The sequence below is a fragment of the Desarmillaria tabescens genome (genome assembly GCF_030435595.1).
Source record: "Desarmillaria tabescens strain CCBAS 213 chromosome Unknown EV420scaffold_12, whole genome shotgun sequence".
NCBI classification, from domain to species: Eukaryota; Fungi; Basidiomycota; class Agaricomycetes; order Agaricales; family Physalacriaceae; genus Desarmillaria; species Desarmillaria tabescens.
This window is the reverse complement of record NW_026848311.1, coordinates 760969-786245: the sequence shown is the minus strand read 5'-3', so window position 1 is coordinate 786245 and position 25277 is coordinate 760969. Positions and strand designations below refer to the sequence as shown.

The 25277-nt window shown below is 48.8% G+C and overlaps 8 protein-coding genes across 8 annotated transcripts; 5 read left to right on the top strand and 3 right to left on the bottom strand.

Moving 5' to 3' along the window:
* The first annotated feature begins 14 nt into the window (after nucleotides 1-14).
* Nucleotides 15-1523, top strand: EV420DRAFT_1533241 (GroES-like protein). The gene is made up of 5 exons (XM_060472756.1): nucleotides 15-206; nucleotides 254-649; nucleotides 701-870; nucleotides 924-947; nucleotides 998-1523. The coding sequence occupies exons 1-5, from the start codon at nucleotides 176-178 to the stop codon at nucleotides 1439-1441; spliced, it is 1065 nt and encodes a 354-aa protein (XP_060332674.1). The 5' UTR covers nucleotides 15-175; the 3' UTR covers nucleotides 1442-1523.
* Nucleotides 1524-4550: 3027 nt separating this feature from the next.
* Nucleotides 4551-7456, top strand: EV420DRAFT_221173 (aryl-alcohol oxidase-like protein). The gene is made up of 13 exons (XM_060481276.1): nucleotides 4551-5021; nucleotides 5074-5146; nucleotides 5198-5358; nucleotides 5408-5514; nucleotides 5571-5772; nucleotides 5823-5935; nucleotides 5984-6062; nucleotides 6112-6393; nucleotides 6446-6573; nucleotides 6626-6710; nucleotides 6769-6995; nucleotides 7048-7167; nucleotides 7220-7456. Exons 1-13 carry the CDS (start codon nucleotides 4889-4891, stop codon nucleotides 7307-7309), a joined length of 1800 nt encoding a protein of 599 aa, XP_060332673.1. The 5' UTR covers nucleotides 4551-4888; the 3' UTR covers nucleotides 7310-7456.
* Nucleotides 7457-7735: 279 nt separating this feature from the next.
* Nucleotides 7736-12730, bottom strand: EV420DRAFT_1746854 (acetyl-CoA synthetase-like protein). The gene is made up of 11 exons (XM_060480177.1): nucleotides 12274-12730; nucleotides 12139-12215; nucleotides 11282-12080; nucleotides 10984-11227; nucleotides 10816-10924; nucleotides 10512-10756; nucleotides 10083-10457; nucleotides 9753-10028; nucleotides 9673-9701; nucleotides 8753-9614; nucleotides 7736-8702 (listed from the first exon to the last, which is right to left on the bottom strand). The coding sequence occupies exons 1-11, from the start codon at nucleotides 12316-12318 to the stop codon at nucleotides 7933-7935; spliced, it is 3831 nt and encodes a 1276-aa protein (XP_060332672.1). The 5' UTR covers nucleotides 12319-12730; the 3' UTR covers nucleotides 7736-7932.
* A 290-nt stretch (nucleotides 12731-13020) lies between these two features.
* EV420DRAFT_1533228 (FAD binding domain-containing protein) lies at nucleotides 13021-16124 on the top strand. The gene is made up of 12 exons (XM_060472754.1): nucleotides 13021-13545; nucleotides 13602-13741; nucleotides 13800-14066; nucleotides 14123-14168; nucleotides 14224-14492; nucleotides 14546-14567; nucleotides 14620-14734; nucleotides 14784-14864; nucleotides 14917-14932; nucleotides 14987-15050; nucleotides 15107-15517; nucleotides 15567-16124. Exons 1-12 carry the CDS (start codon nucleotides 13490-13492, stop codon nucleotides 16030-16032), a joined length of 1953 nt encoding a protein of 650 aa, XP_060332671.1. The 5' UTR covers nucleotides 13021-13489; the 3' UTR covers nucleotides 16033-16124.
* A 40-nt stretch (nucleotides 16125-16164) lies between these two features.
* On the top strand, nucleotides 16165-18085 carry EV420DRAFT_1332184 (uncharacterized protein). The gene is made up of 7 exons (XM_060468821.1): nucleotides 16165-16414; nucleotides 16467-16694; nucleotides 16749-17003; nucleotides 17057-17083; nucleotides 17133-17237; nucleotides 17292-17512; nucleotides 17569-18085. The coding sequence occupies exons 2-7, from the start codon at nucleotides 16654-16656 to the stop codon at nucleotides 17778-17780; spliced, it is 861 nt and encodes a 286-aa protein (XP_060332670.1). The 5' UTR covers nucleotides 16165-16414; nucleotides 16467-16653; the 3' UTR covers nucleotides 17781-18085.
* A 12-nt stretch (nucleotides 18086-18097) lies between these two features.
* On the bottom strand, nucleotides 18098-20168 carry EV420DRAFT_1533223 (uncharacterized protein; the record flags this gene model as incomplete). Its single annotated transcript, XM_060472753.1, has 5 exons — nucleotides 18098-18414; nucleotides 18471-18964; nucleotides 19021-19367; nucleotides 19420-19498; nucleotides 19549-20168. Coding segments are annotated over 5 exons (1721 nt in total), but the record flags the coding sequence as incomplete, so codon positions are not given.
* A 2088-nt stretch (nucleotides 20169-22256) lies between these two features.
* EV420DRAFT_1641172 (uncharacterized protein) lies at nucleotides 22257-23850 on the bottom strand (the record flags this gene model as incomplete). The annotated part of the gene is made up of 4 exons (XM_060477202.1): nucleotides 22257-22795; nucleotides 22850-22946; nucleotides 22997-23210; nucleotides 23264-23850. 4 exons carry the CDS (start codon nucleotides 23848-23850, stop codon nucleotides 22257-22259), a joined length of 1437 nt encoding a protein of 478 aa, XP_060332668.1.
* A 602-nt stretch (nucleotides 23851-24452) lies between these two features.
* On the top strand, nucleotides 24453-25251 carry EV420DRAFT_1533214 (uncharacterized protein). Its single transcript, XM_060472752.1, has one exon. It carries the CDS (start codon nucleotides 24584-24586, stop codon nucleotides 24974-24976), a length of 393 nt encoding a protein of 130 aa, XP_060332667.1. The 5' UTR covers nucleotides 24453-24583; the 3' UTR covers nucleotides 24977-25251.
* Nucleotides 25252-25277: the final 26 nt, after the last annotated feature.

Genomic DNA, 25277 nt, shown 5'->3' with positions numbered 1-25277 from the left:
TAATTTCAGAAAGTAACAGCTTCCACCTTGTATTGACTGGATGTGGATCTTTTAGACCGATGCCGAGCTGATATAAATCTCTTTTGATCTTGGATTATGTAGGCAGCACCTACTTTGGGTTATCCAGAGAACTATTTTGCTATCGATTTTCACGACTTGAATCGATACTCGTACAATGGCTAACGTCCCCCAGACCTACAAAGCAGGTATGTCGTTCTGTATGCCATCCTTCATATCGCTAACAAGTTTCTAGTTCAATGTCCTACACCTGGCTCTCCTTGGGAAGTCGTAACTCGTTCTATCCGCGAACCCGGTCCCAACGAAATTCTGATTCGTGTACACGCCTCTGGCATCTGTAACTCTGATCATTTTGTCAAAGACGGCTCATGGCCTGGCCTTCAATACCCCAGGGTCCCAGGACATGAAGTTGTCGGACGGATCGCAGGAATCGGGTCAGATATCAAGGCCAAGGATGGTGAATCCGGGCGATTCAAGCTCAATGGCTTGGTAGGCGTTGGCTGGAACGGCGGGTTCTGTAATCGCTGCGACAACTGCCGCCAGGGCGAGTTCTGGACGTGTAAGCATGCTGCCTACACCGGATTCAGCCATGATGGTGGACACGCCGAGTACGTGTATGCCCCGGAAACATGTTCGTCTCTACTTTCGTTCCATTTTTTCTTTGATTGATGAGAATGGTCAGCCGTAATCACCCTTCTCGAGGAAACCCTTCAGAATTTCTCATACGCTGAACTGGCGCCTCTCTTCTGCGCCGGAGCGACAGTATTCGACGCTATCCGAACCACTAAATGGTGCCACGGCGACATTTGCATTGTTCAAGGAATTGGTGGACTGGGACATCTTGCTGTACAAGTAGGTGTGATTCTTATGTCTCTCCATACAAATCTCATTAAATCAAATCAAAGTATGCGGCTAAAATGGGACTAAAGGTGCTTAGATTCCGTTAGCGTGATTTTACACTACTAACACGCACTACTAGGTCTACGCTGTCTCATCGGGATCCTCCAAGCGTGACCTTGCTCTATCTATTGGTGCTCACGAGTACATCGACTCCAGCAGCACGAATGTTGTTGAGAAAATCCAAGCTCTCGGCGGCGCCAAAGTGATCATCTGTACGGCTCCATACGCCGAACAAATCAACGCCATCATCCCTGCCATTGCTGTTAACGGCACAGTTACCCTCGTCTCTGCCGCAACGGATACCGAAATCAAGGTGTGGAACTTGGTGCTCAATATGAATCGTGCCACGATTCGAGGTTGGTCGTGCGGGGCTGCACCGGATATGGAGAAGTGCGTTACCTTTTCGACGATCACGAACGTCAAGCCTATCGTGACGGAGCACAAGTTGGAGGAGTTTAGTGAGGCGTACGAGGGCGTGATGAAGAATACGGCGAGGTTCAGGAATGTCGTCGTCTTCCCTTAGAAATGTGATGTAAAGGGCTTTCATGAATACAATTGTGTACATGACCACTGTCAAAGCTGCCAGTATTTCGGGCATTCTATCCCACTTGAGCGAATTTTCTGATTTATTTCCTGAGGTTCTAATTCAAGGACATTAAAGGATAGTCGAAATCCTAGGGTCAAGATCCAAACTGGTGCGTGGGTTTCGTTTTTGGAAACCTCCGCTGAACTGAGAGAACACTTCCCCAGGGCGGCATTGCCAAGTACTTAAGACTTTGTACAGTCTAGTATTAAACTCTGGACAAGGCCTATGTCATTCGTGACGTCGCCCTGTCCCCGAACTTCATTGGAAAAGAAGAGTGTGATCATGATTAACCTTGGAGTAAAGGATCTAGAGGGCACACACAGGATTTCATGATGCAAGGCTGAGAGGGATTCGGGTAAACCGCCATCCCATGTGGCAACGACAAGGTTTCTGATTGAGTAAGTGCTGTCAGTGGCTGAACTATTATTGGATGATGTCCCTGATAAAGAAGACCTTCATATTCCCGAACAGACGACACTGTTTCTCTGCTGGTGCAATTGAATGCCCGTGATCACTATCACTTGTATTTTTCACCGCTGCCCCGAAAGTAATCTGGTACAATTGAATATGATTCCTGCACAGAAATACGTATAAGGAAACCGAAGCTTTGGGTTGCACCCTCGAAATTTTCAGATGCAGGGGTGCAAAGATAAGACTGTGGTTTGTATCGACCATTTTAGACCATCATCAGTCGCTCAACCGTCACTGTGCGTTCGCTAGCGGAACGATATAGCTAAACCCGTAAGTGACGGGCGCTTCCATCTTGGAGAAATTGAGCGGCAGGCTATCCTCAACGGGGGTCGAACTTGTCACAATATTTTAACGCCGAACAGTGTACCATAGTATGTTGACACTTGTCAACCAGATGACAACCGTCGGGCCCCGGGGGTGGCAAGAACGCGGAGGGTCATTGTCGGTACAGAAGCGCCAACTTTGACCAAAAAGGAAAGACATATTGTCCCGTTGTCTAATTCGTAACCATCTGATTCTCCTCAGCGTCACATTGAGCGTCCTGGCGAAATTGAAGGGAGCCGGAGTGGTTATAAGGTGAGGCACGCTTCGGACCCGCAGTTCTGGCCTTTAACAATTAAGCGGGTTCGATAGGTAAGGTTGGGGAGGTACAGACGAGTAATTCAGTCGAAAAAAAATTCCGAGTCGAATCAGCTTTTGGCATCAAGCCATGCGTCATACCTTCCTGAAGGAGAACATCACATGTCAGCTTCGATCTTGTCGGTGCTTACCAAGCAGCTAATCAGCACGCTTGGCTAAGGCTGTCGAACTGTCGAACTTCGGTCGAATTGGTCCAGTGGGACGGTTACTACTCTGCTCCTTAGCAGGTTCGACAGGCTGTCGTCTGAAAGCCTTGGCTTTCTTGTGTCGACCTGCAACCCCAGTCGTGACCATATTCTCACTATAGGTCGTTTGTATAATGATTGACCAATCAGCTTTGAGCTTCGAGATAGCCGCCCTGATATAGCTTGCAGACACCATCAGTTTGAATTCTAAGTATTGATTTCCAATTGACCTCCGTCGCTTTTTGTCATTTCACTTGGAGAAACTCATTCATGACGAACCAGTTGTCTTCGGGTGAGCATCAAGTCAAACTTCTTTATGAGGATAATGGTAACTCATTGTTTTGATGGAAAAATAAACGAAGTGAGGCGACTCTTGAGTTTGGACTGCGGTAACCTTAACCTTTCAATGACAATGTGCAGTGGCGCTTCAGGCAGAGCCTGATACTTGATGCATCACGGGAGATTTCCGCTTCAGCGCATCAGCTTCATCTCATACTTGCAGTGGCTTGCACATGGACACTCGCCGTATGCGTCGGGATTGTTCGACAGAAGCCACTTATCTAACTCGTCGGAGGACCTTGCTGAAACCATCCAATAATAAATAGCAAATTTCTTTGGCTTGCTCTCTATTGTTTTGCGCTCGGATTGGCTAAGTGTTATCTTCCGCCAAGGGTGGGAAAGAGCGGCGCGCGCTGCTGCACTTTCTATCTATAGTTTGAGTAACGGAACCTCGTGTTTCACCTTTTTCTCCGGTATGCTGAGGTCAAACCCGGTGAATCGTCTGGAATTCGACATGTAGTAAGTGCATGTAGAGCCGAGCTCGCTGCGTTCAGAAACAAAGCCATCGTCGGTGCATCGGGAATCGTAAAGATTATTACTAAATATCCGGCTTTACAGTTACTGTCACCTGAAAAGATCAAGAGTGTTCGATAGATGAACAAGAGGTTATCCTCGTATGTTTCTAGGCTTTCTGAGCACGATTCCTACCAGTACAGACGATACAAGTCAGCTGATGGAATAGATCGGCAATCTCTGACTTCCAAGAATGCAGCAGAATGTACTTCAGGAACATCAGCGAAGAGTCGGTCTCCCACGCATTTCCGTGCCCGACGGTTAGCCGCCACGCCAGGGGAGTACTGATTTTTTGAATTTTAAGTCAATCTGCAATTAACCGTGTGATAGGTTGGGCGCTAAATGAGCTGGATACGAAAGTTACGAAAGCTGGTTCAACTTAATCAATACTAAACAAAACCAGGATACCGTAATGCCACCAAACGGAGCCCCTAGACGCGGTCAGATAGATCGGCAAATGGGGTAATATATGTAATGTGGCTGTACAGCGGCCATCAAACAATTTTGCCGTATCATTTCCGACTCCAAGGCCGCCGGGACTTCAATCCTGCTGCAGCTAAAGCTGTTCGCCGTTAGGGCTGTTCATGAAAACATGTGTGTTATCATGAAGATACACATGGTCATGGGCGCGTTCAATATGTTGTTCTGCGTTTCTGCTTGGCGTGGAATTCCGTTTCACTTACGTTGCACCGCTCCCGACGCTACCGTCAATCACATCATTTTGTTGAATCCGCCGCATCCTCATGTTCAACAATCTTAATTGGATGTCCTCCGAGAAACGACCTGCAACCTGACATGTATCAGCACGTGCACTCCGACAAAATTAAGGAGCTATATTCGTATTGCTCTCGTCATGGTAAGGATCATTTTGTTTCGTCACATTCCAGGCATTGATTTCCTTGTGGAGTTGCTAGTTACCGTCGGCTTCAAGTCATCCATCTTGCTGATCATGCTCCGCCCATACTGAACAGCCAACGATTCCATCGTATTCGATCACTGTATCAGGCTAGAATGTGATTTTCTCACCGACTTCCAGGTCCAGTCAGTGCAGTGTCAACTCTGCAACAGGGCATTGTAGCAGCCTAGCCTCTGAAATTTGTATGGCGCTGGTCCAGATGTCGATTTCCCCATGCTCGTATCAGCGCTTGCAATCAAACCTGACGGGACGAAGAGAACATAAGTACGGGATGGAAAACACGATTATAGACGTCGCCACTTCCAAGCTTCCTTGTTAGCCATGCAGAAGTGCTTCTTTTCCTCCCTCCTGACCCTATCAGTGCTTCTTAATAACGTCACCGGACGACTCTTACGGAACGCAAACGAAACCCTGTCAGCTGAATACGATTTCATTATCGTCGGTGCGGGTACAGGTCAGCATCCGTTATTAAATCACCACAACCGGGTTCTAACGCTCGCGCGCAGCCGGATGCGTTGTAGCCAATAGGCTCACAGAGTCCCCCAACAGCCGGGTGCTTCTCATTGAAGCAGGCATCTCGTTAGTCGTCTGTCGAATACATCTTTGTTGGCTATCTCACGCAATTTACAGGGATGCCGGACTAGCGGCAGAAGTGCCCTATTATAGTCCAACTTTGACACCCAACAAAGGCCCTTGGGACTGGAATTATACTGTCATGCCCCAAGAGGCACTCAATAATCGAACCTTCCCTTACCCACGAGGGAAAGTTCTTGGCGGTAGTAGCACCGTTAGTAAGTAATCAATTGTTGTCCAAATATATCATATACTAACCAATGTTAGACTACCTGGTGTTCAATAGAGGTGGAATTGATGACTTCGACCGGATAGCAAATGTATCGGGAGACCAAGGATGGTCTTGGGACGCTCTGGAACCTTACATGCGAAAGGTACGATATTTCACCTATCCATCACTATTAATTGAACCTAAAATCTTATATGACAGCTCGAGCGATTGACACCACCGGCAGATGGACATAATACCACTGGGCAATTCATCCCTGAGGCGCACGGCTTTGATGGTCCACTTCTAACAAGTCTTCCCGGATACCCTACTCCCATAGATGACCTCATCCTGAACGCCACAACGCAGATTGCCGGTTATCCGTTTAACCAGGACATGAACAAGGGGAATGAAACCGGAATCGGTGAGGCTTCCGCAGTCGGCACCCGTTTTCTTATCTTACAGATGGAACAGGTTGGGTGTTTGGCTCTCTAGGCGGGGAAATACCTGAGAGAAGTAGTTCGGCGACATCATACCTGACGCCGATTCTTAACAGAGCCAATTTGGACGTCCTTATTGAGTATCAGGTTAGTTGTCATGGCTTGTGTTGTAATATTCTTCTAACTCTGGTATAGGTAACGAAATTGATTCAAACCGGTACTCAAGGAGGAGTTCCAGAGCTCAAAGGAGTGGAATTCTCGCAAGGTCCCGATGGTATGTATCAAAAAAGCGTAGTCTTATATTCACACTGACGGTCTAATAGAGCCTGTATTCAATCTGACGGCTAAGAATGAGATCGTCCTTAGCGCAGGTTCTATTGGTACACCTCAGATTCTGCTGCTTTCGGGAGTTGGAGATCAGGCCGAACTCGAAGCGGTTGGAATAGAAACCATTGCTCAAGTTCCGGACGTTGGTCGCAACCTCCAGGATCATGCCCTTCTCCCTAATCAGTTCTATGTGAACTCTGACAATACTTGGGAGAGTGCCTCCCGAAATGCGTCTATCGCTGCACAGCAATTGCAACAGTACCAAGAGACTGGTCAAGGTAAATAATCTGATACATCTTTTTGTATGCCGTATCATTGACTCTCATGCAGGTCCCCTTGTGAACACCATCTGCAATCATATCGGCTGGCTGCGCATACCGGATAATTCCAGCATTTGGGAAAATGCCACAGATCCTTCTCCGGGCCCGACGGTTGGACACTATGAGCTTGTTTTCACTGTATGTATATATCTTTCTTTCGCTACTGAGTATTTCTGATTTGCTCGTATAGAATGGATTTGTGGGACCAATTCAGTCGCTTCCTGATACCGGAAATTTCATGACCGTCATCAGCAACCTGATCACTCCTGCATCTCGTACGCTTCTATCTAAACTGATTGCAATCATCGTGTCTTATCTTCGTTCTAAATCTAGGTGGTTATCTGAAGCTGAACACCAGCAGTCCATGGGACGCTCCACTCATTGATCCGGCAATGCTCAAGGAGCCTATCGATCTGCTTATGCTTCGTGAGGCGTACAAGAGCGCGCGCCGATTCATCTCTGCTCCTGCTTTTGACGGATACATTTCTGGACCATATGGAACTGCAGGGGCCAGTACAGACGAGGACATCGACGCATACATCCGCAACTTTACCACTACGGTCAGTCCAACTTTGTCTATAATTACGATGGGACATTGACGACGATGTGCAGGTTTGGCATCCGGTTTCCACCGCAACTATAAGTGCCTCTAATGATACTTCCGGTGTTGTTTCACCGGACTTGCTGGTAAAGAATGTAACTGGTGTTAGGATAGTTGATGCGTCTATCTTCGTGAGTACCTCTCTGTTCGCGTCCTCCTTTGATCTGAATCGTTTGATTTTAGCCTTACGTTCCTTCCGCGCATCCCGAAGCTGCTATCTACATCATCGCAGAAAGGGCAAGCGACATAATTAGGACGGCTTGGGAGATCTAACGAGGCAATGGAATTTAATCTATCTTATTCAACGTTCAGGACTCGGTATGGTATATATCACTTGCAGTAATACTCTAAATTTGTCGTATGCATAACGCATCTTCAGTATGGGCAAATACACTGGTTATTATTTAAAACACTTGAGCGCTTGAGCGTCTAAGGTCTCTTCGGGTATCACGTACATATATATTACAGCTAAGGTGCATGAGATAAGTGTTGTTCTCACACATAAATAGCACAGACGCAACGGATGTATGGCATCATTTGCGGCGAACTTTGCTCGTTTCCGCGAGTTCCGCTGCGCCAACGAGACTCGGAGTCTTACAAAGGCCGGGATGGTATTCTAAGCTCGGCACTGCAACATATAATAAAATCACAGATCTTCTCTTTTTAAATGCACAAAAGAAGCAAACTATTTATATCGACCATCATTGAAGTTTAATTTCGATATCGAACGTGCATCTCATTCCCGTTGTCCTGTACAGTGCCTTCTGGCCTTCTAAAGATTGTGACTGAACCTACATAAAATCGATGAAAAAAAGACGTAGTAGTTGACATCACGCTGATGTTCAAGTTGTACAATGAAGTCCCACAGAAATATATAACTCTCTACCATCAAACTATTAAGCCAAAAACTCGGTCTCCCGCCAATATGATATATATCTTTGCCAGAGCGAGCTATCCAGGGTCGGGCACTGTCGAAGTGATTTTGAGGCGGCCAATGTCTGAGGAAGGTCTAACGTTGGAATGCCCCTTATATCCGAGTCATTGCGGTCGTGGGCATTGACGAAGATATCCTGGATATACGCCTCCATCTTCAGGCAAGGATTATCCTCGTCGGCACAGATGGCAGTCCACCATTCTTGAGGAGACACAGGGACCACCGAAATTCCGCATGCCTGAAGATGATGGGCCATATCGTTATAGCTCGACGGGAAGGGATGGACGACGTGATGGACGCGGACTGCACCGGATTTCTGGGGTTGTAGAGCAAGTTCGACGGTAGTCGATGCGACAACATCGACCGGGACCCAATCAACGACATCTGGAACGATAGGGAATTTTCCGATGCGTGCGCTACCCGCAATGATGGATGGGTTCATTTCCTGAGTCTTCCATACACCAGACACTGTATCGCCCGTGATTTGTCCGACCCGCGCGACGGAGCAAGGAATTTCCAACAAAGAAGCGGCATTCTCGACGAGGTACTCGCACACAAATTTCGACTCGCTGTATCCATGCGGGGAGGCGGGAATATGGGAGTCTTTTCCCCACGGTAAGATAACCTCCGGCACCGGCTTCTGCTTCGATTCCAACACAGCGCCTATGCTGGAAATAAAGTAGAACTCCTTCGGACGCATGAATCCTGCGAGAAGAAGGAGCTGAGTAGTACCTAAAATATAGATAAGTTAAGCGCTTATAAAACGAAAGATAGAAACTAACCAATCAAACAATCTTCAAAGCCTTGAACAACCTGATTGAAATCCATCTTCCATGCGGTGTGGATGATTGTCGTTAGTCCCCTCGCCAAAGCAAGATACTCGTTTCTATCAAATCTAGGATTTGATAGGTCGAATGGGACTGCCACCACGCGCTGGTTTAGCTGGACAGAAGGGACACCGGGATGCGCGACTTGGTTGTCAAGCCACAGATCGGTCTCGTCCGCTAGCTCCAGGAGCCCAGCTTTGGAGAAACCGATCTTGAGCTTCTTGTAGACAGCGGCAACGTCTGATCCCCTGACCATACACACGACCTTGGTAACGTCCGCACGCTCCAACAGCTTTTTCACTTGCCATATTCCAAGTGAACCAGCAGCTCCTACTACGGCGACTACCTGTCCATCAGTCGGGTAGGATGTAGCTGGAGATCTGCTCGCAAGGATGAAGTTCGAAGAGAGGCCGAGTGCAAGGAGCTGACGTTCAAGCAGGTCGTGCAACACTTGGTTCTTATCGACCAAGTGAGCTGTAGGAGAGGGGAGCCGTTCTGGGGTTGGTGCGACAAGAGCGTATAACGCAAGGGACAATCGCGCAAGTGAAAAGTTTTGATAGACGAATTGTTGTGGGAGCTTGACGCCAAATGTCTTCGCAAGTTTGTTACGCAGAGCTAGCGCAGTGACGGAATCAAGGCCCAAATCGAATAGACTCTTGTCCAAATCGAGAGGTTGATCTTTGTGATCAGTTAATTCTGCAAATATTTTGGAGACCTGATCCCGTAGCTCGGAGTGGGAAGCAACGAGAGTTGATGTAGAAGTTGTGCTATCGCCATCAAGATCGTGATAAAGCTTTTCGATCTCTTCGGAGAATATCTGAAGATGGTAATGCAAATAAGATTCTTATACATCTATCACTAACGGAGAAACGTACCTCCAGGACTTTGGCCCGGATACAGTTACCTGCCGCGTACGATAAGATACAATTAGGATCACCAAGGCTGATATACGTACCCTTCGGAGTAACAGGTATCTGTTTATAGCCCAGGGGAAGAACCAGGAACATATCTTCCATTATCCTCGAATGCGAAGGCGCTTCGAGGTTCGCTGACTTGATTACTCCCCGGCAGATTTCGTGGCATTCTTCTTCCGTATACTGTCGTGCCTCGCTTTCATTGAGTTGGATGATGGCGGCGCAAGCAGGGCGGCGGTGACCAACAATCGCGACACGACTGATGAGCTTATTCTCTCTGCAACGAAGTTCCATTGGGATGGGATTTGTCTTTTCGCCTATGAACGCGGTTATCATCAGTCTCTCGTAAGATCCCGGTAACAAGCACTTACCGCTATCATGGACCAAAATATCATCATCTCTGTAAAGAATCTGGAAATTCCCGGGAGAGACCTCTTGAACTATATCGCCCGTATTCCAGGTCGTTTCTCCAGGATTAAGTGCTCCCACAGCCAAACGGACATCGTCCGCAGCCATATGAACCTGGTACAGCTTGCGATCGTCCGAAGATTCCACGGGTTTTAACAACGGCGAAGTGTGAGGAAATGGTTGAAGAAGTTTCCATGATGTCCGGTTATCAGCCGTGAGACGTTCGTGAGATCCAACCATCAGATGACCCGTTTCGCTGGAGCCATAAACGTACTTGAGGTTTACACCACGCGATACGAGGCGGTCCGCCAAACTATCTGGGCAGTGGGCGCCACCGACTGTGGATGGATGTCAATTCGTCATAATAGAGAAGCAAAATAAGCCCAACATACCAATTAAAACTCGAAGTTTGGCCAACAGATCGAAGGTATCTTGGCCGTTTGGATCGTCCTCTAAAGTGCTGACTAGTTGATCCAAAAGAATCGGAACGAGGATGCACGTTGTGATATTCCCGGCGCGAAGGGAACGGATGACATCACCTGGGGTAGGAGGCCATTGCTTGACCAGAGGAAATACGATGGTGGATCCCGAACAAATGGTGCTTGCCAGACCTAACGTCAATCCCATTGTATGGAATCTACGTCGTAGTCAGTATTCGAAGCCATGGTAGGGAAACGAGATTCTAAGACCACTCACAGTGGACCCAAGCACAAGAAACGATTGTTCGGACGCGCAAAGGCAGACCATTCACCGCTGGTGACCATGATTTGACCATTTGCCAAAAAGCTTGTATTTGACCAGCGGACTGAAATGTAAGGGGTATTAAGTCCAAAGGTAATGAAGAAGGACGATAAAAATGTTTACCTGGCTTAGGATAAGCTGTCGAACCGGAGCTATGGACAATAATTGGGATATCTGGAGGGGTAGGTAGGAAGGGACGATATTGGGAGGATCCTGAAGAACCAAATGGAGGGGAAGCCATTAATGGAAGAGCCGCGACACCGCAGTCGGCTGCTGCCTCCATGGCCGACTTGGTGTGGTTTTGACCGTACAAAAGGACGGAAACATCGCAGGAGCCTAAGAGGTGTTTCACAGCAGCGAGAGAATTCTGTAAACATTCGAGTGAGTAAAGTGAGTTTACCGAAAGAGGGAGAAAACTCACGGCAGGAGCCAAGAGAAATACAGTGGCATGCAACTTGGAAAGTGCGAGGACTGTGACAGCAAGATTAAAGCCACTATCTCCTAGGACAGCAATGACTGGATGGCTCTTGCTCGTCTTGACTACAGGCACGAAGCGCTCAGACCACAGTGCTGCTTCAGCGTCTACAAGATCATTAAACTGACGATACGTGATCTCGGCATAGTGGTTTGGCGAAGGTGACGTTTGGTCAAACGGATCTGGATAAAGGGCGAAGACTTGTTGACCAACAATCGGGTCCGCGGCCTGTTTCTCGAGAATGGACACCAAAGTGGGATTCGAGACGGGGAAAAATGGAGTGAATTGGAACAAGGAAGAGCTGGTACCTGATAGAGGAGATGGTTGAGCAGGGATTTCCGGGACAGGTTCGTCCAGCCACGCCTGTCCGCGAACGAACATGTCCCTATCCGGAAATTCTTCCAAGATGTCGCAGACGATCCCTTCAATCTCGAGCCTGTAGTTTCTGCGCAACTCTCGCCGAGCACCGACGACATTTGTCTCCGCGTCAATCAACGTGAACTTTGGGGGACAGCGAAGGTGCCGGAATAACTGCCCAATAGCGAATTTTTGGTCAAGGAATAGACCTTCGCATTCGGGGGAAGTGATGGTGACGGAAGATGTCGCGACACAAACTGTGCGTCCCGAGCATATGAGGTGGACTTGACGATTCTGAGTGATAGGGTGCTCGGGAGAAGCTGGCTGTTCACGAGGGGAGGTGTGCGCATAGATGCACTCTATGGATATGGGTCTCCCGAAAAATGAACTGTGGTAGTTGAATGAGTTCAACGTCTAGCCATTAGAAAAACCTGAAGATGATTTACCTTAAGGTTCGCTGGAGGTCTCCTTGCGCTGCAAGAACTATACGTTCAAGCCCTGTTATATCGTCTGGGCATGACAGCTAAGGAGACACGACGTCAGAAGGCCACTTCAGTAGCTTGAAGTAGAAAGACGCGTACCTCAACGCTGGTGGACGTACGGCTAAAGGTATCTTGGGAAGCCATTGGGTGAAAGGAAAGGTACGAGAGAAGGGGGGGTAATAAATGGCAGAGACGTAGTGTAGTTCGCGTTTTGCTGCTATAACATAAATTTGCTTATCTCTCGGCAGACTTGTGATAGCGATAACCTTGTCCATCCAAAACTTGGTGGCTTTGCACGCGCCCCGTAACCCCTTGTGTATCCGAGTGAAAGGTAATCAACAAATGGCCGTGTCATCCCTGCTATTGAAAATGGGACTAGATCCACTTAACGACCCTTCACGGCAGTGCCAAAATGTAGAACTTGCAAGGGGGGGATGCGCGGGAGAATACCGATAATCCTTTGAAGTGAGTTGCGAGCCGGCGTGAGAGGAAAACGAACTGGACAAACCATGAACTCAGGGACATAAAGTGAGATGAGCTGAACTGAGCTGGCACGAAAATCAGCTCCGATCAAAAGAAAAAGTTGCCCTGGAGATGCCGCCGGCCGGACTTGAGGTACGATGCTGACTATACTTGGGTTTCGTACAATGATTTGACGTTTCAGACGTCCACGCAGTTGACCAGAGTTGACCCTGCCTTTGGGCGGTAGCGACGGGTAGGGACGAACGACGGTCACTAGCGACATCCAGCATGGGTCGGGGTCGGCAATCGGGGCTTATGTCAGCCGGTGATCAACTTGCCCGTTTTTGGACGTTCTGATAGATGGTGATCGTTGATCACTCAACGATTTTTATCAGTTCTCTCGACTATCAACTTCACTCGGGTCCCCTTGCTCGTCGGACAGACATAGCCGTATGGAAATTTTTATGTCTGTTACTCCCATGTCTCAAACAGTCATTGTCCTTACGAAAGGATAACCATCTCGCAGTGCCGATCCACATGCACTCTATCTTTTCACAGGTGTCATTCTGTTGTCGATATCAACACTAGGCCTTTCCTACATCTTGGCAATAATTAGATGGTTCATTCTTCTTCTCCTGAAACATCGCGGAATATTCCTGGAAGGAACGAGAACCTTCGGGATCTCCATTGGTGCAAATACAGTTTCACTGGCCCTTATCCTAAATGGAGTGCCATATCTGTGCTACGGACTTGGTGGATATATCGACCGCTCAAAGGACGAGTACAACTTGATCCTTTATAAAACCTGCGCGATTCAACTTCCATCATCATCTTCCCGCACATCTTACTCAGAATGGCCGTTCTCCCTGATCAACCTCAAGGTTACACCCAGCCTCTCGTCTCGTCGCAGTATGTGCACCTCCTACCTTCGTTCGGTTCGAAACTAAGCAATGTTTTGTTCGTAGCGCGAATGGTTCGCTTCCAAACGACCTCGGAGTGAATGACATCCCCACCTACCCCGACCTCTTGAATGGAACCAACTGCGAAAATCCCGCCGTACCCGACTTCAAACCTCCCTCCCAGGTTGATGTACTTGTAGTTGGTGGTACGTTCACGTTCTTCACTATAGTCCCCGTATGTTTGCTCACTGATATTCCCTTTAGCTGGTCCGGTTGGACTGATAACTGCCGGACTCCTGGCACGTCAAGGAATAACCACGCGTATCCTGGACAAGTCGGCCCATCCTTTGCCTGTCGGTAGGGCTGATGCCTTGCAGCCTCGGACGTTGGAACTTTTCCAACAGATGGGTATTGTTGACGAAGTCACTCCTCTCGGACCACTCATGGGACACACGGTGGTCTACAAAGATGGAAAGAAAGAGATCTTCGCGGAGAGTCACCAGTCACCCTCTTATTCTTGCCGTTATCACGGTATGCCTGAAACTCTATCATTTTTATTGTTTCATGTTCTCATTCATTCACTACAGGTCTCCACACCGCTACTCAGACCGAAATCGAACATGCACTCATAAGGTTGGCACAACTTTTTCTATGCAGTAACTACAATTTGCTAACGCAAGTTTGTCAGAGATCTTATTCGTCATGATATGCTCGTTGAGCGGCCTTGCACTGCAACATCGTACAAGTTCGACGAAGACGCCGATGCTTCCGTTACGCATCCCATATCTATCAACGTGACCAACCATGCGACTGGAGCTCAAGAACTTGTTACTGCCAGGTACTTGGTCGGAACTGACGGCGCACACAGTATGATTCGTAAATCCCTGCCCGTCAAATTCGACGGAATCAAGACTGATCTTCACTGGGGAATTGTTGACGCTGTCTTTGATACCAACTGTGGGTGTTTATCATTTATGTGACATCCTTGATACCTGATACCAAGTCTACAGTTCCTCATCGCTGGATATTCGGGTAAGGCTTGACTTTTGGGTCCAAAAGGATTCTTTCTTATGATGTACCCTAGAACGGTTCTGAACTCCGAGCATGGCGGCTGCCTCATCATCCCTCGCGAACGTGACATGGTTCGACTATATGCTCAGCTAAAGCCAGAACCAGGCCAGCCATTTGATGCTTCGAAGGTAGATACTCGTTTGATGTCCTGCTTGCTTTGTTCTAACGTATATCAAGTGGGGACCGAATGAAGTTCTCGAGCAACTCAACAAAATATTCGCTCCCTATTACCTCAAGTACGCTAGCCCTGTGGACTGGGTAAGTAAATGGCTCGATTTCCTTTATATGTTTTCTCAACCTAGCTTTTCAGTTCACCATCCTTACAAGTAAGCAATTCATAACCATGCGTTGACAAGTCTAACTCGTTCCGTCTCTGACAGTCAATGAGCGCGTCGCGAGCTCCTTCACGTACAAAGACAGGATATTCCTTGCAGGAGATTCATGGTCAGTTATCTTCGTGACCACAATGTTCTGCTGTTTAACATGTAAACGTATTTTAGCCATGTACACAGTGCAAAGGGTGCCTTCGGATTGAATACCGGGGCTCTGGATGCCCAGAACCTTGCTTGGAAACTCGGCGCCCTTTGCAAAGGCATCGCCAAACCAGCCTTACTCAACTCATACGATGTGGAACGACGAGAAAATGCCCTTAGAGCTGTGAGGACATCCGCTAGGTACCTCCGCTTTGTGGGCAATTGCACCTTCGAGAGTCTGGACGGCTTAGAGTCGCCGATGAATATCGAAGAGACAAAAGTCGTGCCTTCTCCCGGAGAAGACGAACACGTTGCTTTCTTCAAGCAATTCGCTGCGGAGAACACAGCGTTCCTTATTGGGCTTGACATTCGTTACAGGACCAACGCGCTCAATAAACCTGTGGAAAGCGCGATCACTGGTATTCGTTGCGGATACAGGTGGGTGATCATCCTTTCATGTAAAAATATCGGGCTAACAGGCTGATAGGACACCTGATCCACGAGTCTCCCTATCCAGGGCTGTATCCGGGAGACTGTACGATGCTTTTGGTCGCATAGACCAGTTCAACCTCGTCATCTTCGCAAGCAACCTAGCGGGAGAAATCAAAGCTCGGCTCCAGACGCTCGATTCCTACCTCGCCTCATCCGCTTCCTTCTATCAAAAATACGCCGATGTTGACTTGTTCAAGATCGTCGTTGTTGTCCGGTCGACGCCTTCCCAAGCGGAGGCTCGCATTCGGGAGTACCCATTCTTGGCGAAGAATGCCCAGGTGGTGTTCGATGACCAGCTCCCGCCTGGTATATTCGGAGCTGATGCTCATTCGATTTACGGGGTTGACCATGGAAAGGGGGCCGTGGTCGTCGTTCGCCCAGATACCTTTGTTGGTACGGCGGTCGTGATTGACAACGTTTCGAACCTAGAATCGTACCTTACGCAATTTTTATCGAGGTAGACTTTTTTGGAGCGTAGTACTAAGAGTTCAAGTGATAAATAGACGGGTTTCGGATAGAATAATTAACAAAGCTTGAACTGAAACAGTGAAAGGACTGCCACCCTGATCGGAATTTCCCAGCTGTGGGAAGAAAGCGCACTTGTCTTCAACGACCACGACGATACCGACGAGCTCAACGTTGCTGGTTGCCTAGCAATTCAAGATACACGAAAAAGGATACAACTTGTTCATACTATTTGCTCTTCAAATTTGGCTGGTATTTCCTAGCGCCTTGTTGGAAATGGTGACTGGCCTGGGGATGCGACGTTGAGCCTGACGGCCTCTGATAGCGCTGTAGATGCGGCCTGTGTATTGCAATGGAGGTGCCTATGGGGAAACAGAGGTCCGTGAAGTCGCATTGTACCCGTGATACTCATCTGACTTAACTCAATCAGACGAAAACTTTAGTGTTTTCTCTGATTGATTATCATCGTATCCATCGCTGTGGCACTTTCTCGAAACACACATCTTCTACCCTGATCCAATAACAGCACCGACTCGGATGGAATATGACTAAGTTCGGCGCATAGATCACGATCACGATATAAAGGCAACTGTGAAGGAACAACGTGCCACAAGAACATGTCTGCTTCTCAACTTGTCTGGCTCATCACTGGAACATCGTACGTTTCCGCTATTAAAACAACTTTTTGATACTGACTCTAATGTCGGTGTAGGACCGGCATCGGACGAGATCTCGCTCTTGCAGCGCTTGCGCGAGGAGAAAAGGTCATCGCGACGGCTCGAGCTCGGTCTGTTCATCAGATAGCCGATCTTAAAGATAATGGAGCAGAGACACTTGAGCTGGACGTCACGGCGCCGCTTGATGACTTGAAGAAGATCGCGGAAAAGGCTGTAGGAATCTATGGTAGGGTTGATGTGCTGGTGAACAATGCCGGATACATCTTGGCTGGTGCACTGGAGGAAAGCACGTATGTACCAGTTCTTTTTTCTTACTTCTTCCTTACTGATGTGAACGATATAGACCCGAAGAGACCTTCGAGCAGTTCAAGTGAGCATCGTGCATTTCAATGCAGCCCTTGGCTCATCATGTTTCATAGCACGAACGTCTTTGGCGCCCTAAACGTGGCCCGTGCATTCCTGCCATACATGCGGGCCCGACGAACCGGTACCATCGTTTGGGTTGGCTCTATTGGCGGCTGGAGGTGTGCCTGTTTCCCCCCTCGCCTTTGAATGTTGCCCATAATTCAATGATGCAGATCCGTACCGAACGCTGGCCTCTACGGCGCGACGAAATGGGCACTCCGTGGAATTTCAGAAACTCTCCACGTCGAAGTTGCACCCTTGGGCCTGAGGAGTATCTGCATCGACCTTGGATACTTCCGCACGTCCTTCCTCACCGCAGACCATCGGAAGCCGCACGTCTCCAGGATTGATGATTACAAAGAACTCACGAACAAAGTCGAGACGGCGTTTCAGGGTAAGACCTGTTTCTTGGCATGCGGTCTATTAGTATTCTTATGAATTTATTGTTAGCGTACAACGGTAATCAGCCAGGAGATCCGAAGAAGGGTGTACAAGTCATGCTGGACGTCGTACGTGGAGAGGGCGTCGCCCAAGGAAAAGAGTTTCCCAAGTCGCTGTTGCTCGGTTCAGACTGCTTTGGAGGCGTGCAACAGCAGCTGGATGGTTACTTGAAGCTTCAGGCCCAGTGGGAGACCGTTTCGAAGAGCACCGATTTCAAATAGTGAATAAGGAAGATACGAGCATCAATATAGAGAGAATCTGAACCATGAATTCTCAATCGAGCTGTCAGCATCAATTGCAATGTTGGCCATGGCTGCAAAACCTCTTTGCGCTCCCACTTTGGCTGAAAGATGAAGATGAAAGAACGCTTGTGACAATCATATGATAAAGATGCGTAAAGATAGAACTAGACCAAAACTAGTATCTATGCAAATGATTGTTTACAGTCCAAGAAATGCATCTGTTATTGACGACACCGTCAGTTTAGACGGACCTAACAGTGCCAAGGTTTTTCTCCGCCACCTGGAGGGTCGTTTGTACAGTGTTACGCGCATATTTCTTTGCAGAAATATGATCCAATGATTTATCACCAAGTACCTGATACAAAGCTTCCTGGCACATCGAATATCTACGGAGGTGGGTGTGCACATTCCTCGGGGCACTCACACCAAAATCTATATCTCCAACAAATCTTGCAATTCACCACACTCATCCCGCTGACAACGGTGCAATTTCGACCGTCCGAAATCAAAGAACTTGAAACCGTCCGCGGTCCGCGCCACGTTCCGTGGTTCAAGATCACCATGTATAACACCTAAAGAGTGTAGCTCCATCACCGAATCGATAAATTTTTGCCTGAAATTTTTTCGGTTAACAGATTGAGGCCATAATACGTGGATGAGATGACTCACCATTCCGTCGCACTCATGCCCCTCTTTACGTCACTCCAATCCATGCCATAGACTTCCTCAAGGCTGTCCCCGACATCTTCGAGTAAGAAACCAAACCAGCCACCGGCAGGTCTTTGGAACACTCCGTAACACGCAGGGATGAGGTAGCAGGAGTCCTTGAGCGCTACTTCGTACATGTAGAGCTCACGCAAAATCATGGCAGAGTGAACTCGCGCCACAAGCTTCATGATGCGCGACTTGTCGTCGCCACCTTGGACACGGCACCTCCATACGATGCTCCATCGACTAGCCGAAATCCTTTCTATGAGAGTCACCACGTCAATGTTCGTTGAAGGAATGTGAGGAGCACGAAGTAAGCATCGTGGCTGCAACGGGGATAGCGATATGTATTTCGTCAAGGCAATGGAGTTGTTTGCTGCTGGGATATTCTGAAGGCCAGTGACGGAAATACGGTGTATGTCACTACAACTCAACCAAGGATGGTGCAATATCATCTAGTAGCAACACGTATCAGTATCTTCCAATGTCCTTGAATGAAAAAAACACATACAGCATTAGTAGCGACTTGCAGATCAAAGGTAGGTATACCAGTTTCCCCGCTGACAATGATGTTTTCTTCATCGTCACCGACACCTCTAGCATCGTCCTCCTCGCCTGCATCAGGTATTGTCAAAGGCAGGGAGAGATCACGAGGTGGACCCTCTATGCTGTACTCTGGAAGCATATTGACGCATAGCATGGCGACGATTATCGCAAAGAACGGCTCGGTTGGTATGTTAGCCTGAAACGGGGTGAGCGGTTTACTTGGATAGGGGTCTGGGAGAGTCTCGTTTTGAAGTTTGAAAACCGGCGAAAGGAGTAGAATGGTTCCTGGATGAGAGGGATCTACGGAGCGTACTACGAACGGCTAAAAGACCAGGCGATGTCGATGAAGACTCAAGGGACTCACCGAGCTGCGCAGCAATCGCGATGAATCCACCGAAGAAGAATCCATAGTCTGCTCCTACAGTAGTCATCTGCAGCGCCAGCTACATTGTGTGAGATAACAATTTTGATTTGATACTCGATGGACACCAACTTTCACTGCCATGGCCTTGGCACCAGTTTGCTCCTTGGTGGCATCAAGTCTGAATGGCCGACTGAGCGCCTCCGCCTTTGAGAGCAATACCGAATATGCTTTATCCTCGTCAGAACAAACTAGGATGCGCTGCCGCCGAACATGTCCGTCCTCGAGCCACTTTCGCTCCACAGTAATGTTGAAGTCGCCTCGCTGGGAATCAACGATGCCACCCCGGGCAGGCTCATAGAGCACATTGATGCGACCCGGGATCCCAGAAGCCTCGGTGATGGCCCGAACAATAGGCTGTATCGCTGCAATGGCGTTAGCGCCATACAAGCTGACATCGGTCTCGGTCAGGAAAGACTTGAGACTCATACGTTCCAGGTCCTGCTGCATTGACTGACAAGAGACGCCACCAATACCGAGGCTATCGACCAATTCATGGAGGAAATTCTTCAGCTTTGGGAGCAGTTCAGGGTACGGTCGGCAGCAGATAGGACATTCCTGTGGAGGGGCGACGTCTCCGGCATAATAAGCCTCAGTTGAAGTCGAATATCTCGCATCTGGATGCAGTGAAGGTCGGGCAGGAAGGAATGACAAAAAATCTCGAATGTTCGTGGGACATGGAGTATCCATTGCGTTGGTTTGAATTTGAAGGGGGATGATGGTTGCCCAAAAAAGGGAACTTTGTCTCGAAACGGCAAGCGTCATTTGGTTGCCGTTTTGCCGTTTGTACTCTAAACCCGATAAAACTCAGATTTTAGACTCGCTAGCCAGTTGTTCGATGGAACCAAATCTGTTCGACGTCGCGCTGCTGGCACCTGCGAGCCATCCTTAATCGACGACACCATCTCTGGCTCCACCCGAGGGCCGAGGTTGCTTGCCTGGTCTTCGCCTCTCATTCTCTTCTTCCCGGACGCGCTTTGACATCGGCCAACAAGCTCAACTGCTGGGTTCTGGATTTACGAGGTATGGGAACCAGTGGAGGGACGTCCGTCGAGAGTGGTGAAGAATGCGAAGAGCTCCTGTCCATACTGACCACTCCTCTTCCAGAATTCGTGTCAGATCTTGGGACCAACGGAGGACAGCAACACAATGGTTAAACCCGCTTGCTCCAAACAACGATTCTGCAAAATCGCGTTTCTTGATTGACATCCGCCATTCCCGCAGTCTGACAGGCAAGGGGACTCCCTTCTTCAGCTTGATCTCTTTCAGTGCCTTGGGTGGGACGCGCGTAGTTTAGTAGATCAGGGCAGCAAATATCACAGCATGAGACAGTGGGAGCTAGGTGAGCTTTCTAGGATGCTCTGAAAGTACCAGCTTCTTACTGGATGCTGTGTTGCCATAGATTTTTGCCCATACATGCCGTCGACACTTGCCAGTCTGGACAAACACCTTCAAGCCTTCATCTTCGGCCTCAACATCCAGAGGAGGCTCGTCAGCCCTCAGCACTGCATCGTTCTTCCCCGACCTTGACCGACTCTCTCACTCGTCAGGTCAAAGAAGGCTTCGTGGATCGGTGACCTCCTTCATGTCTTACGAAATCCGAATCAGCTCGTATTCATTGATTTGGCTCTCCAGGTGATATCGAGAGTATTATCACAGCTCAATGTTATTCCTGCCACCCATAGAAAAGCACTTTTGCGCCTGTTGACATCTTCTCATACACTCACCGTTGAGGTCCTCCGATGGGCGGAACGAAGGCGTCTTCCTGTTCCCCGCTGTCAGCGCTTCTGCAGTCTTTGTGGTTCAGAAGTCCAGGATGAGGCACACGTTTTGTTGTACTGCGACGGAACCGGGATTTACGTTCCCATTTCTTTCGTGACGTTTTCGTGCTGGCGACTCCACCCCGAAAATTGGCTTCATTCGGACTGCAGATTCTCCACATTCTTCTTGACAGTGATGATACTACAGTCCTGACCTCTCTTGCCAAGTATGTTTTTGACGTGTTTTGTGTTGTTAACTGTACACCGCTGTATCGTCCATAATTACTTTGATGCCAATTTGATTCCTGAAATTTCACCCTTTCTCATTCCCCTCGTTTGCCTACCCTCTTTAGTACCCTGCAAAGAGTGTCTACTCTGCGAGACACACTCAACAGTGTGATTACAACGGTATGAGCCTTCGCAGCCACAGCACATGGTTCGCCATGTCAGGGCTGTGGACCCGGCCGTTCCTTGGGACCTGGCACCGGTAACACCACCACCACCACCACCACCTCGACCCTCGTTTGGCACCTCGCAGAATGGCATATTGTTCTCGTTCTTTGGTTGACCTATCTTTCGTACGCCTTTTTTGTTTATCTCCTTTGCAATGATCTCGCGTTGACGAAACAGATCTTCAAGAAAACTATGCAGACAAGATTCTGATGGAAAATGCTACGAGGGTAACACATATTGTACTACTTTATTGGCAGTAACATTTACAGCCTGAGGTGCATTTGGCTGCATTACATAGGGTGTATCAAAGTAGCGTGTTAACGGCGTATACAGGATGTTGTAGCAACTTAATGTAATAAGGATATAAGCACGAGCTATGAACGAATGTGAATACGTATATAATAACGAGCGTTGTATGGTATACACACCTCAGTCTGAGGTGTTCGGGTAACTACGGTTGAAATATATGACGAAGGGAAAGGGGTAGGTAAATATATATAAATAAGAATGAGTGACGATTGAAAGGAAACATACTACGGGTATACGAACGGATATCCTCCAACACAATCATGTAGAAGTTCTAAGTTCATCAAGGGTGGAGAACATATCCAAACCCATCGACCAACGCGCAGCGCATTCCTCCTCCGCACGGATGAGCTCCTCCCCTTGCAACGATGCCCGATACTCCTCGCTCGACCTAAAGCCATAGTCAACCCATCGGAAAAGCCCGCCAGCACTGTACTGAGTGAAGGAATATCGTCGTTCTCCCTTGCCGATCTTGGTGTTGGAGTGACTGAGGATGGCAGAGGGAATTAGGATGCTGGAACTGGGGGGGAAATCGATAACCAACTTCAAATCCCACAAAACGAGATGGCCACCCCTTTGAGGATTGAAATTTCCAAGGGCTGTGATGACGCACCATCCAAATGGCAGGTTGCCTGAGTCTGTGTGGCGAAAGCAGCAGGTACGTGGTCCGAAGTTAAAGGTCGCGGCGGCGAAGATACTGCTGAGCCAATTACGAATGAGACTAGCGTCGTGCAGGAGGAGAGCATGAAGGTGTGTTGCGTAATAGGCAAACGTCCTTGGAGCCCAAGTGGCGAACGCAGCTGAGGTCATTATGAGGCTGGATGCTGGTGACTCTCAAGTGGGTTTAGACTTACAGCTCCCGAATGCAGCAAGGCGCATGAACGCGATGCAGTTGACCAGGGTGAGCGGAACAGATGTATTGGCGTCGTTATGATGTAGGTTCTGCGGATGCTGAGGTAATTGTCAGGGCCAAGTTCACCACCCAGGGGTTACTGACTTACAGTTTGGCCACCGCCATACGATATTCCATAGCTAAGAGCACCGAACCTGCCCCTTCGATGTTTGCGCTGCTCCTGGGCGAGTTTGCACTTGGGTCGAAGTGTTTCAAGAGCCTCCGCCGCTTCGTTGTGCACAGAATCCCAGTCGGGATCGTCCGGATGCCCTGCCAGGACTGCGATGACGCGTCCCTGCTGATCAACTATAGGGGTGGCCACGCTAATCATCGGTCGATCAGGATGAATACGGTCAAGAAATAGACAGGGACTTACCGGCCTTGCCACCCATAGTGCCGGAAGTTAAACTTGGGCCCCGTTAGTTCATCCAATGTATGCTCCCGCTTCCACGATTCCTCCACTAAACCTATATATCCCGAGGAGGCATGGGGTGCATCGTCGATGTCGAACGCGGTGACTAGAGGTTCGGTAGCATGCGTGTGTTTGCTCCTCAAACGGGGCGGAACGTCCTGATGGAGGCTAGAGTTGTGCTCGGCTTTCGTCTCGCGTCGTTTGCGTTTGCGATTGTTGCGACTCTTGCTGTGGGTCTGAGATGTACTTGCATCCGTCGGATGCAAGGTTGCCGGGGTCGATGGCGGTGGCTCTGTGAGAGGGTCGGCATTGGGAGATGGTACACGGCTGATACATGGGGTGCTCGGGGGCGACGAGAGGGGTGATTGGCCAAAGGGATCGTAGGCGTCGAGTGCGTCCTCCTCCTCTACACGACACCGTACAACAGCGTCAAGATCAAACCCTGGGTTGGATGTCGTTATAACGGGCCCCTCCCAAGGAGAGAAGACACGTTGAGAACGCGTCGTCCTTGGGGTGAAGAAGTCTTGAAGAGCATCTGGAAGAACCTTCATGGAGCCTTGAACAAGGACCAGTGACCCCACCAGTGGCAGTCCGGCGTCTAGCCTCTACGTGGTTCAAGGGACTAGCACCTGCAAACAGGGAAGCTAACAGACGTCTCCAACTATGTATGAGGAGAAAGAGCTCGCAGTTAGTCGAGCTAGACGATGGTGGAAGACACACTGTCGTGGCCAACCCGTCCCGAGGCACTCTAGAAGGCCGAGGCGAAACCCTCCCAAGCGTGATAGCCACCTACGACGAGATACACTAGCGAGTAATGGAAATCGAGGAGAACGTCCTCCGCAACGTTGGTAGTTCAAACCAGCAAATCGCTCTGGCAGTTGCCTAAAATAAAACGTGACCAGCAAACACCACGTAGCCTGGAACCCAGGGCGGGGGCATTTGGGTCCAAAAGTTGACCATTTTGAGACTCCGCTTGAAATTTTGTAGGGAGGAAATCTCGTCGCCCTGCCATTTTACCATTAAAATCAGTGCGTTTTCTCGTCCTCTCTAGGGATCGCCACTTTTGTATGTACTCTAGATATCTTGAAATGCATATAGCTTCAATTTATGACCAAATACAAAGGCCCTTGGGGCCCACAAAAACTTTCGGACCCTACCAATATACCCCCCGCCCTGGGTACCAGGCTTTATACACAGGTACGAGTTCCGCGAGTATCTATAAAGCGGCTTGCCAGGCTAGATGCAACGCACAATGGCTGAAAACCCCTGGTAACATCCCAACCCATGCCGGATATACAGGCAATCCAGCACGAGCCGACGTCGAGTCCAACGAACACCTGCCACCCACCCCGCGAGGACCGATTAATGCCGCAAAAGCCGGAGTGGCACAAAACTGCAGGAACCTTGCGCATAACGGGTGTCCTCGAGGCCTTATTCACCGACGCCGCCTATCCTAGGATGCACATATCTTTCCGAAAGCTGGTCGAAGACCTGAGCCTAGGCCAGAAGACGGTACTACGACAGGAGAGCAGCGCATTCCTTGCAGTCATCCCCTATGGAGCGGGCCCAAAATTCTACCAGACCTACACGATGCTGAAGCAGGACGTTAAGGCGTTTATTGACAACCTCCAGGTTGAGAAGGGTAACTACAAGATCTCCATTTCGAAGACCGACTAGAACGGCAAGAAGACGAGAGACTACCAAACGCCATGGCCATTCTTCATAGAGAACGCGGCTCAACCCCTACGGGACTACCTCCTCTGGCAACAAACTTTCCCCATCGACGACAAACTCGTACTCAACTTCCTCCCACTATGCAGCAGTACTGGAAGATAAAGATAAAAGAATGCTTGCGATGATCACGACGATCGTATATGATAAATGTGCGTAAAGGTATAACTAGGCCAAAAGCTAGTATTTATGCAAGTAATTGTTTTCAGTCCAAGAAATACAGCATCCGTTTACGATGACATGGTCA